The sequence below is a fragment of the Oenanthe melanoleuca genome, chromosome 8 (assembly GCF_029582105.1).
Source record: "Oenanthe melanoleuca isolate GR-GAL-2019-014 chromosome 8, OMel1.0, whole genome shotgun sequence".
NCBI lineage: Eukaryota > Metazoa > Chordata > Aves > Passeriformes > Muscicapidae > Oenanthe > Oenanthe melanoleuca.
Window position 1 is genome coordinate 6,040,404 of NC_079342.1, and position 12,524 is coordinate 6,052,927.

Sequence of the window (12,524 nt, forward strand, 5' to 3'; positions counted from 1 at the left end):
TGTCTTAGGTTGGTGGCTCCCTGTGCTAGAATGCAGCTCACTGCCCGATAGAAACAGTCTCTCAATGTCTGCTGAGCTCTGTCATTTGCAGCTGGAAATTTTGCATCCTTAGCAATGAGCTTAGATACCCCTGTCCCTGCAAATGCCTTTCCCTTTCTTTTTTTTTTCCCTTTTTTTTTTTTTTTTTCCCCTTTGTACATTTGTACAGATGCCTGCAAGTGCAAATGATACAAAGAGAAGGACATGGAATACAGATTCTTTCCATAGGTACAAGTATCTTCCTTCAGTATTTTTGTATAATTAAATTAGTTAACTTCTGTATATTTTAGCTCAAAACAGAAGGATTTAAGTTCCTTAAACTGAAATATACGGTCAGAGCTTCTGGCAAACCTATGGCAAATCTAATGATTCCATGGTCACATGCCAAAAGCAGTGGCACTTAAAGCTATTTTTAAATTGAGCTGTATCCATGTTGGATTATTACACAAAGGGTTATCCAAACTCCTGAAAATTTGGTCAGATAGCAGAAGAACATGATTGCTTCTGTCTTCCTCTAAAGCTTGTAAGGTTTTGTAGCTTTTTTACCAGAAACCTGAAAATGCTGGTGTATGAATGGTTATTAACCACTCCTTTTACTGTGCCTGTATCTTATGCAGACTGTAATCCCCTCTTATCAAAGTGAACTGATTTCTGTAAGTTTAGGGCCAGGGTGAATTGTTCTTCCTCAGAGTAAGAGCTAAACTCCCTTGCCAAACAAATAAACAGTCAGTTTATTTAGAGGACTAACAAGGTAGGTATCTTGTTAGAAAACACAGAATAAGAGTCTCTGCTGTTTGTCTCTAAGGGACTGAATTAAAACTTAAACTGGATATTACTTGTGAAAAATAACTGTCTGGGGTATACATCATTATTTTTCTTTGTTTCTACTTGATCAGCCCAATTCCGTTGATGAGTTCAAATAACCATTCTCCTGAGTAAACTTGCTTTTTTTTTAATGCCTGCCCTTATAGAGAATCAGTTACCTATTTCAAATAAATAACGTTATGCCACTGTGGGTAATTTGATCTGCAAAAGTGATGAAAAATGCTTTACAGTTCTTGAAAACATTTTTAGGTTGTTACTTAAGATATAACAAAAGAGATTCTCTAGTTCTAATGTAAGTTCTTCTATGTAGCTTATATAAAGCAGTAATGAACTTCTCTGTATGTGCTTCTGAACTTTAAGTGTGTGGGGTTTTTTGTTTGTTTGCTTGTTTTTAAAAAAAAAACTTTCCATAGCTCTTGATTTACTTTGCTTGAGTGATGGTTGTACTACTAAATTAGTGGATTTGAAATTCTACATTCCAGACCCATTCTTTCTGAATAGTACTGTCAAATTTTACCAATACTGTAAATAAAATCCTCTTTGGGTTAATTGTTAATAGAAGAGTAGCTTTTCTTGCAACCTCACTGTGACTTTTAAATTTTTTAATTTATTTTTTCTTTCAGATATAAAGCCAGCAAATGTGTTCATTACAGCTACAGGAGTAGTAAAGCTTGGAGATCTTGGACTTGGTCGATTTTTCAGCTCCAAAACCACAGCTGCACATTCTTTAGGTAAGCTTTCTCTGAGGTACAGATGTTGGACAGGTAGTCTTTTACATGGTGAAAATACTGTGCCCACTCAGGAAAAGAAAGAAAAGAGTTAGGACCAGCTAAAGCTGTTTAAGTAATAATAAAAATACGATCCTAAAGGTATTCTTAATAAAAAAATGGTCAGCACCATGGACAAATACAGAAACGCTGTAACAGAGACATTACTTTCTTCATCTTTTAGGTATTTTCCCTCCTTTGTTTGCATAATTTAATGTACATTTCTGCCTCTGAACAAGTATTTAAGACAATAGTGTTACCTAGAAATGTTAGGAAAAATTAAGGTGATAATATGGATGGATTTTTTAAAAATTGACTTGAACTGTATTCAGTGTTGGAAGGAATCTTTTAATTCTGTGTGCTTGCATGAGTAGTATTAATGACCTCTTGGTTATATGCTTTCAAAAGGGCTCTCAGAGGAGCTTCCCTTTTAAAAGGTGACATTTCTCAGTATAAGCTTAGGTAAAACCTAAACCACATTTTCAGGTAGCTTTTTTCTATTCTTGCTTTTGTAAGTCTTCTGAAATGCTCAGTTTATTCTTTGCTAGCACTGTATTTTCTCTATCCAAACAAAATTTTCATGTAATTTGTGTTTTTTGAGTAGCATGTGAATACTAGGATAATTAAGAAGCCTTTAAAGAAAAAGAATTAAATATTTGGCATATATTTTAAGTTTAAAAGTAGGTAATGGATGATTGATAGAATCTAAGAGGATCTTTGTAGAAGAGAGAAATCTTGTAAATAGAGTAACATCAGCTTTAGAGAGAAATGTAGGAATTAGTGTTCATAATACTGTTAAATTAGAGTTTTTTGATAAGAAAACATCCTTTTCCCTCACTGAAGTGTCTGTGTTTGGTGGTTGCTGAACTCAAGCCTGTTAATTTATTGCATGTTTGTCATGTTTGTACCACATTTGAGGTGTGAGTGCATGTGCTAGTGGCCAAAAATACAGTATTTTGGACAGGAAATTTTTGACACTATCTTTACTTCCCTGTCCTCCAAAAAACCTTTGGTCATTCTTTTGTACCTTCCAGTTTTGACCATATTTGGTGCAGAGTGGTAAAGTCAAACCCATGAGTAACTGCAGAGGTGTAACTTCAGAGAACCCCAGACACAGAGTGCAGCCTTGCATCAGCAGGAGACTGGGGAGGAGTGGAGAGCCCAGGCTGGAAATGTGCTTGGATGCCACTCTGGAGGTCAGTCAGGTGTGACACTGGAGATCTGCTGCTGTCACAGGGCACAGTGTATCACCCAAAGTTCATGCTGCCCCTGTGTCTAGGTTTGAAAGGCAGGTGTCTGCTAAGAAAGTCAGAAACTTCTCTTTGAAATGGAGAATGTAAGCCTCCTCCCTCCAAATTATTATAATTTTGAAATTAAGGAGTTCTCAGGCAAAGATATGGGAATAGGAATAACAGTTCTTTACTAGGAAAATTAAAATAGAAATACAGTATTACAGAGAACAAGCCCAAAACACTGGCAGAGTCAGAATGCAACCTGACACCCCATCAGTCAGGGTGTTGGTAGCAGTCCCATTAAATGGTGGCTCCGGTCCCCCTGCAGTGACAGATGTGGTTCAGTTGAAGCACACAAGGGTGCAGTTTTCTTCTGAAGGTCCAGGGATGATGTGGAAAGGTCCAGTTTTCCTCTGGAATGAAGTGGAGAAAAGGCTGCCCTGATGTTCCAAATCTCAGTTTTTATCTAGGTAGGAAAGGCTTGGCTTGTGCCCCTGGGTGGAGCATCTCCCAGTGGGATGATGTAATTTTATCAGTCATATGGTGGGACTCAATGGCCCATTAACAGATGATATTTTTCTGGAGGAAGGATGTGTTGTGGAAAAGATTAAGATGACTGCCCCACCTGGTTTTAACAGATGGCACATTAGCAGAGAATATCTCCCTGGACATGAGGATTACTGCCCCACCTGGTTTCAACAGATGGTGATAGAATACAACTTTTGGTCATATCCTGTATTGCAGGATGCAGTAGGACACCTTGTGAGCCAGTGGCCATCTCTGGTAGAACTGTGGAGAGGCTGGATTGGGTTCTTGTAGGTGGGCTCTGCTCTTGCTGGCAAATGGAAGGACGGACTGAGGAGGGAGCTGTAAATCCTAATCCAAGGAGTAGGAGTTCATGGATAAGGCAGAGGTCAGCAGTGAGGGTGGGAGAGTAGACTTGTGTTCTGAGGAACAAGTCAGGAAGTTAAAGAGGAGCAGGCTGCCTCAACCCTGGATTATTTTGGCTCCTGGCAGGGGAATAGTTGTGAGGGCTGAGCTGGGAATTCTAAAAAGCTGAAGACTGCACCAGAGTTAAAAACAGTGTAAAACCCCTGAGCCCTTTAAAGCTCATCTTTTACAGATCCAAGAGTCTTCCAGAGAGTGGGGAAAGGAGGGGAGGATGGCAGCTTTGTTTCTTCTGTTGGTTGCTGTGTCTTGGTAGAGGAGTTTTTTTTATTTTCTTTTTTTTCCCATCTCCTCTTTTCCCATTTCCCTCTTAATTATGTCCTAATGTCAGAATTCAGCCTAGAAAAAAGGTTTGTGTCAGCTGTTAACTTAGGCTACAGAGGAGACAGTGACTTTCTGATTTCTCATGTCACTAGGAGAGACCACTTCTTAAATTGATTTCTGCTGCAGTTTCTGATGCTGGTTTTCTTGAAATTTCTTTCAAAGTTATATCTTTTTATGATTCCATAAATCTTTGGTGCATGTAACCTAGTAAATTACAAACATATGTGTAGCAATTTATACTTGTTTACAGGGTTTATAAAAATTTCAGTAGCAAACTAGATTCAGGCTTTCAGAGATAAAGAAATGTACTAAAATTTTAATTAGCTACAGCTTCTAACTGCTAATTATGAATAATACTGATTTAATTAGAATCTTTACTGATGGTCCATTTGAAACAAATGAAAAAACTGCACTGGACAGGTTGTTTTCATGTTCTTAACTCTTTCTATACAGCTTTTTCAAGAATTTTCTATTGTCATGCCTGTATCTTTTTGGAAATGGAAGACCTTTCTTACAAAAAGGCAGAGGAAATGGAGGCATTTGGTATTGTTGGTTTGATACAAACTTGACAAAATTTCTTGTTTCCAGAAGACCTTATATTAGGGAAATACGATTCAACAAAGACTTTTTATTCCCTTCCCTAGAACTGTATTAGGATTTTCTTGCTGCTGTTGTTTTAATGGCTGAATGCCAGGGCTTATTGGTGAAATGGCAGTTCTAAGGCCAGCTCATGGATATATGCATTCTTTTTGCTAGCTATTCAGTGGATGTAAAGATAAGTATTTTGATATTTTGGTTACAAAAGGAATTACTTGATTTCTCTGCTGTGGCTGTGCTGTAAGGCTGCACAGTGTGCTGTCCAGGCAGGAGCTGCCACCAGCATGGAGATCCCTTCTTGCAGGGCAAAGGAGCAGATCTGCAATCTTCTTAAAATGCTTCAATGCAGAGAATCATCTGCATGGAATTCTGCTCTTCTGTGTTTTGACAACTTGTGTCATTTCTGTGATACTGCTGTCCCCAGCACAGACTATGTTATGTGAGGGGTTTGACTATAAACTCACGCAGGTTGTGGAGAATAAAATATCTTGTGCAAATGTGTGCAAATACTCTGTTCTCACATATGGGTTTCTAATGCAGTAGATGGTGTGCTGAGGTGGTGGTTTACTGTTCTGTGAGTAGAATAAACTCCACTTGGAAACCCAGCCATTCTCAGAACCTGCACCCTCAGTGTGCAGTAAGGCTGGCAGGGAAATCTGCAGCTGAGTCATTGCAGTCATGAAAGAAGCTGTGTTAACATAGCTCTTGAATTTTATGTACAGAAACATGAGATATCTTACAGAAGTTTTAAAGCTGGAAAGAAGTTATTGTGTTGTTATAAAATAACTCAAGATATTTATAGATTGACTTCTGTAGAAGGGCTGTTTGCACATTGTGGGGTAGGTTGCAGAGTTACTTTGGGTAAGTGTAGTATTTTGGGTCCTGTCCCAAGACAAGCCCTTGACTTAGACATATCCTATAGCTATATTAAATAAGTAAAAACCCTGAACATTATAGAATCAGTAGGGCTGGAAAGGACCTCCAAACTGCTTGTTTGTGATGTGGTTTGTCTGTCTTCAGCATCCACATTCATCCTGTTAAGCATGTTGTATTGAACTCTATATTACAAAGTTGCTGTGATCTTATGACCACTGAGTCATACATAAACCGTGTCTTTTGGTTATTGAAATTTGGCCTCTTTAGCCCCCTTCCTGAATTCTGATGCTTATGTATGCCAATCCATGAAATGTCAGTAATGATTGTGGCCATTTTTAAAACTGTAGTCTGTTAAACCTGTCCTGAATGAACCACTACACTGTTTGTATAAGTAGATTTAACACTTACCAGGCAGTTTTCTCCCAGCCTAAAAATACTTGATAGCTTTTAGAGCTAGTAACCGTTCTAGAACTACTAACTATATTAGAGCAACTTACTATATTTTGTTCCACTCCTTGATGCCCTTGTTTAACTTGACTCAAATGCATTGTGAGTTATATGTTTATAGTTGCTTACCAGCAGCACAGCTATGTCCTGAGAGTGCTCACTGTGTTAAAAGGATCATTGCAATGCTTTCAGTAGTTCCTGAATGTCAGAATAATGAATCTTTAGTGTCGTATTCTGTTAAAAACAATATTACAGGTAGTAATCATGTCTGAATCTTCAGGTTGGTTGTGTGATTCCATGAGTAAGGTAACTAATTTCAATTCCTTTCACTAGTTGGTCACTGGGGGCTTCAGGTTGTATTGCAGTGAAGGTGTTACACTAGGCTAAACGCTGTAAAATAGTAACATTTGTTCTTGCTTTTCACTATCATCAATCTTTCACAGTCATATCAGACCCCTAATGTATCAGCAGGCTTCCCAGGGCTACTGGTTAAAATTACCTTTGCTTTTGGTAGACTATGAACCTTCAAACCTCAGTGTTTTCAGGTGCCCCCTGTGGATTCTGTGAAGCCTCTTTCTGACACATTACTCAATGCCAGCCGCTTGTGTGATACCTCAGAGCAGCAGAGGCACTGCTGCTGTAGCCAGGGAGCAGCCACGTTACTATTAAACTTATTTCTGTTGTTAGATGAATTCTGCAAACAAAGCATCAGAATATACCAAACCAGTGCTTTAATTAATGGATACCAAATGTAGCTGAAATTTTTTAGAGGCACCCAAGCTCACTAGTCCTTGGGGTGTTAACATAAATTCAAGAAGGAAATAAAACAATAAGGTAATAAAAATATGAAACCCATGTCTTTCCAGATGTTTAGTTGTGGTTCTAATCTTATGGTATCTGTCATTATGTGCCCATTAAAGTACTGATGTTGATTAGAAAACAGAGTTGCTCTTGGATATTTTGGTAGTTATTTTGGCATTGTGATCTACCCATCTGCTTGTCTATTGTTTTACAGGGAAAAGACCATTCTCTCTTGTGGGTGAATGCAAACATCCTATGAGAGTACATGTCTCTCCCACAGTGTTCTCTTGAGTTGCCTTTCCCCAGCCTTTCTCCTTTTAGGCTGTTAGCATTCTGTGGCACTCTGCTTTCCCAGAGATGGAAGTCTCCCCAGAATGTTTAGTGGGCCAGATCCATTGAAGGATACCACATGGGACCCCTGTCTTTGCCTGTCTGTTACAGAAGCAGATTATATGGGTTTTCAACATTGTTTGCCAAAGAGTAGATGAGGTGAAGTTATGGATTACCAGCAGCAGTGGGCTGACCTGAGATAGGTGGGTCTGGGTTTCCCCGTCTTGAGCAGGGCCCTTCAAGTAGGAAAGTAATTCTCCCCACTCCCCAAGAATGTATGACATAGCTTGACATGCAGCATTTCTTAAAGGTCAAATATTGTCAAAACTAAACCTTTAACTTTTGGAAATTATTAGAGTAAAATTAACTGTCTGATTACTTAAAGCTGTTCAACCTGATAATTCAGATGTGAAAATACTTATATATGCACTGTATCTCTGTTTCCAGTATTCATACAGAGATAATCCTGAATTAGCCTCATCTATTCAGAAGAGCTGAAGTAAAACCAGATCTTTGTTGCAATAATATGTGAGGTTCATACCACAAAGAACAAAAATGAGAAGTTGCTGATTTTAATCACTGATGGTGTTGCAAGATGTTTGGTTTCAAAATAAAATCAGCTTTAATTGACAGAAATCAGCTGGTTTTCATCATCAGGATTCAGTGCTTAAGAAAATATTCAAACAAAATTGAAATAAAAATCTGCATAGATCTGTGGCTTTTTTTTTTTTTTTTTTTTTTTTTTTTTTGCTATTAGGCAGTCATTTGGGGGATACAGGGAGAAAGTTCAGAAACAATGCACTAAAATTGCCACTACCATTATTTTCTGTAACTTCTTTTTCTTGTTGCTCTGTCATACATGAAACCATCACTCAGCTACTTCTTAGTAATGACATTTTTTATAGAGCTAAAGTGTCTTTCAGTATTTCTCTCTTCCAAGTAACTTGTGACACAGATAGGTAGGGTTTGATTAAAATCAAGGGGAGAGATGTTCCAGAGTATCCAATACAAGTTTACTCTGGGACAGTCCTAATAAATGCTGCTTTTCTAGAGCAGACATTTCCAGAGCCCACAAGTCTGAGGCCAGGATTAAGCTGGAACAGGCACAGGTTTGGAGCTGAAAAGCCCTTGTGGAATTCATTCCTACAGCTGAGTTGCTCCCTAGGAACCTCAGCTTCTGCTGGGCTCACTACTTTTCCTGCCCTCGTTTCTGAAGGGCCTGAATCTCAGGCTGGCTCAGTTTTAATTTCAGCTGTTCAAAGTAGCTGTGTTTTTTAGTTTGAAAATCAGCTTTTTCAGATTTATATATTCTCAGAGGAAGAAGAGAACTCATGAAAACAAAAAACAAAATTCAGCCTGTGGAGGAGAATCTCTAGCTGCTGTTTCTAGCCACAGTGATAACATTTTGGAAAAGTAGCAGGGGTGGGTGTGTGTAGTACCTTCCCTTGGTTCTGTTCAGAAGAAACAAATTACTTATTGGTTCTTTAAAAGCAAAATTTGGAAGTATTCTACAACTGCATAGCTCTTGTAATGTGGTATGAGCAGTGAAAAAAAAGCTGCCCTGGATGAAATAGATACCTAATTAATGTAGTTCTGTCAAACTGAAATGTCCTAAGTAGGAGTTGAAGTTTTAAGTATAGCAAAATGAGAAAGATGAAAAATATTCTTCTACCAAGAAAACTGTAATTTTACTACTGTGCAACAACAGAAATTTTCTTTCAAAAATGCTTGTGGTTTCTTTGCAGTTGGTACACCTTATTATATGTCTCCAGAGAGAATACATGAAAATGGTTACAACTTCAAGTCTGACATCTGGTCTCTAGGCTGTCTGCTGTATGAGGTAATAGTGATATATACAGTGAACTTAATAACACTCTTGAACTCTCCCCTTCCCCCCTCCCTTTACATAACTTCAGCCTGTGAAATACTTTTGTTTGTGTTTTACTTGAACTTGCCTTTAACTGGGCTTGCTCCAAAGGTTTTACAGCAATTTCTTGAAGATGGGGCATGACTGAAGGATTAATAAATGAATGATAGCAAGCAGATGTAAAATTGTTCTAGGTGTTTTCATGGCCTATGCTAGTTATATGATTTTGTTAATAAATTCATTGAGAAGTAGTAGGATTGATTTGAATATGTAAGTAATGTTTTCAAAAACTGCATTATAGTTATTTCAATACAAATTTCTTATTTTTATAAATACTTTAAACCTAAGTAAAACTTTGAAAAAAGTTTACTGTACCTATTGCTACTAGCTTGGGTGAATTCTCAGTTTAATAACTTCTGTTGCACACACATGTAATTTTTCTGTTCTGTGATGGTTAAACTGCAATTGTTTGGTTCTCTATTGGTGCAGTTGAGACTGGTAGGTCATACATAATTTTAAATAATACTATATTTTGAGAAAATAAAGGTACAGGGCACATGGAAATGGAGGCAAGTGAAGGTGTGAAGAACAAGTAGGTTTCTAAAACAAATTCATCTTCCAAGTCTTTGCGTATCATTTCTTCATTAGAAGAATAAATACTTGTATTGAACAATGCTGGGAAAAAAAATGGTTCCATCAGAAATGACAGTGAAGTCTCTCCAATCATGTTCCAGGTAGAAACTAATACACTCAAATCACTTTTTGTTTACCTACAAGCCACCTGCCTCAGTGGGTCAGCAGAACTCATTTAACACATACTCAGCAGTATCAGCACCTCCTTGTTTATTTTAGGATTTTGTAGAAGACATTGGCAGCCTGTTGAGGTTGGATGTTACTGCTAGGTGAATCATCTCCAGTAATATTTGTTTACTTTCTGTCACTGACACGTTGCTTTGAATATTAAAAGGATGAACAGCTATTTTGCAAATCTGCAGTTTACAGATGTGTGTATAGCTGTTGCTTTAAATTTTGGGGATCATTCAGGGAAGGAAGTCCAGCTGATAGCAAGTATCCAGAAGCTGAATCCAGAACTAAAACCTAATCCTATATTGGAATTCCTCAATACTGACCATGGCAGCTGCCTTGAATTTCAGTGCTCTGCTTTACACACTTGTGCAAGCCCTAAGGTAGCATAAGGGTAGATGAGCATGTTTCTGTATTTTGATTTCTTTGCCCCTCATTGGTTTACTTGAGGATTTTTTAAATCTGGAACAAGCAAATAAAACCTTTGAATTTCTATTATATAAAATCCCCACAGTTTAAGGTTAATTTTTTTTTTTTATGCTATATGAAATTAAATTGCTGGATATAAATCAGCAATACTTCTCTAAAGATTTTTTTAAAGCTTGCTGCCTTAATGCTGGTAGAGTATATTAAACACCTATGTGAATATTACATTTTTCTTTGATGTGGTAGATAATCCCAGAATACCTAAATAACTCAGTTCCATTGATTAACTCAGCGTCTTGAAATACCATTCTACTTTATTTTAGAGGTTTTACCAGGATGCTATTTAAGCTGATATGAGGTAGTGTTTGTTTTCTTTATTGCAAAAAAAAATAATTATTAGGACCCTTGTTGTTGATATATAGCTCCAGTATTGGGCATTGTCTTCAACCATAGCTTTTAATTTCTTTTAGAAGCACATTTAGTTGATTCTGCAACATACCAGATATTTGTGGTGGGTTTTCTTGTTTTGTTTATCTTGAGCATTTATCTGTGATGCTGAAATTTCAGGTATAGGAAATTCAAAATACATGCTCAGCATTTTTTCACTTAATATTTTTTCTTAATTATTGCTAAGTGGTTACTTAAGGTTCTTCAAGACTTGTGTGGACTAATGAATGATGTTTTTTAGTCTGTGCAGTTTGTGCTGGGTGTCTTTCTGTGATTTGTCTATTCCCTGCATTTTAGCATGTTTTATTATGTTGATTTCATTTCACATGTGCTCTGGATTGTCTCCAGCTTAATTGGAGAAAAGCTGTGGCAAGTTTATCACATCTCAGGAAATGCTTAATTGCTGCTAAACTCTTCAGTTACATTTTAATTTGGGTTTAAACTAACTTGTTTTTAACAGTTATTATTTCTCATATGTATAACTATCTATTATTCAATGCTGTGTGGCCAATAAGATTTTGCAATAAGATGTTTTAAAGTCTGAATTTTTTAGAGCCCCAGGTATTTCTGAAACCTCAAAAACACTACCAGTGGAGTTTTAATTGATATGCAACAAAGTAGACTTTACTAATTAAAATCAAGATGCTGTGCTTTTGCTACATGGACCTTTACATGGAAAAGTAGGTCTTACACATTTCCTTTTATTGTTCATCGTAGCAATTGCATCCTTACAGGGTTGTAGGTTGGTGGCTTACAGTTCAAAAAAAAAAAAAAAAAAAGAAAGGGAAAAAAAAAGGGAGAGAGCGAGCTGCCACCAGCCCTGAAGACAGACAGTGGGCTTTCGTCCCTCAGACACCCCCAGAATACTAATCAGCAAAGTCAGACCCTGGAGGTCAGGGAGCAAGTCAATCATTCTAGCGATCGTCTCAGTGTGGAGGATCAAATTAGCCTGAAAAATTCAGCTGCTGGGAGGAGAGGGCGAGCAGCTGTCAGGGGCAGCAGCGAGATGCACTAATGAACCAGATGAATAGTGCAAAAGCTTGAAAATAAAAACAGGACAGTTGACATTTTTCATCTGTCAAAGCAGGAGATGCATGAAAATATAGTATTCCTGTTTTAACTCCTTAGGGGACATTCAGAATTTTTTTAACACTCGGCAGCATTCAAACAAAAGTACTTTTTAATGAACACCTAGAGTATGAAAATGAGTATCTGTGCATTTATTTAGAATTTCTGTGTGCGTACAGACCCTGCAGTTGATTTTTTTTTTTTTTTTTCCTTCTTTTCTTTTTTGGTCTTCAGCTTGCATTTTTAACATTCTTTTTAAGGTAAGACACAATGTCATGTAAATGCAAAAATTAACATGATTTTAGTAATAGATTGGGAGGAGTGTAGGATGGAATTGCAGCATGATAGTTATTTTGGGGGCTTTAAAATTTTTCATTCTTTCTTGAAGGTAATACGAAAAAGTACTGAACTATTTGAGAGCAAATTAATGGCATATAAAATAAATGGAAGGGAATTTTGGTAATTCTTTTCATACATTTCCGCCAGTGATATTAATGCTTAGACATGAAAGAGTTAAACTGCTATCTGGAAGACCACAAGACAGATGAGAGCCATTTTCAGCTTGTCCTGTCCCTGCTGAAGCTCACTGAGTAGCACAGCATGGACTAGCGTGTTTCACACACACTCTGCCTGTCTGGGGAATGTACACATTGTCCTTCCAAAATCAAACTTATTAGCACATGTAGAAAAGGGTGACTGACTTTGGGGCAGCTCTGCACTCAGAGC

The 12,524-nt window shown here is 37.4% G+C and overlaps 1 protein-coding gene across 2 annotated transcripts in view; it reads left to right on the forward strand.

Annotated features, from left to right (window-relative positions):
- NEK7 (NIMA related kinase 7) overlaps positions 1-12,524 on the forward strand; it is a 65,127-nt gene that overhangs the window by 39,198 nt on the left and 13,405 nt on the right. For both annotated transcript variants that reach the window (XM_056497506.1, XM_056497507.1), the window contains exons 7-8: positions 1,488-1,595; positions 8,932-9,026. In XM_056497506.1, coding sequence (XP_056353481.1) covers positions 1,488-1,595; positions 8,932-9,026 — 203 coding nt within the window. The remainder of the gene's footprint in view (positions 1-1,487; positions 1,596-8,931; positions 9,027-12,524) is intronic.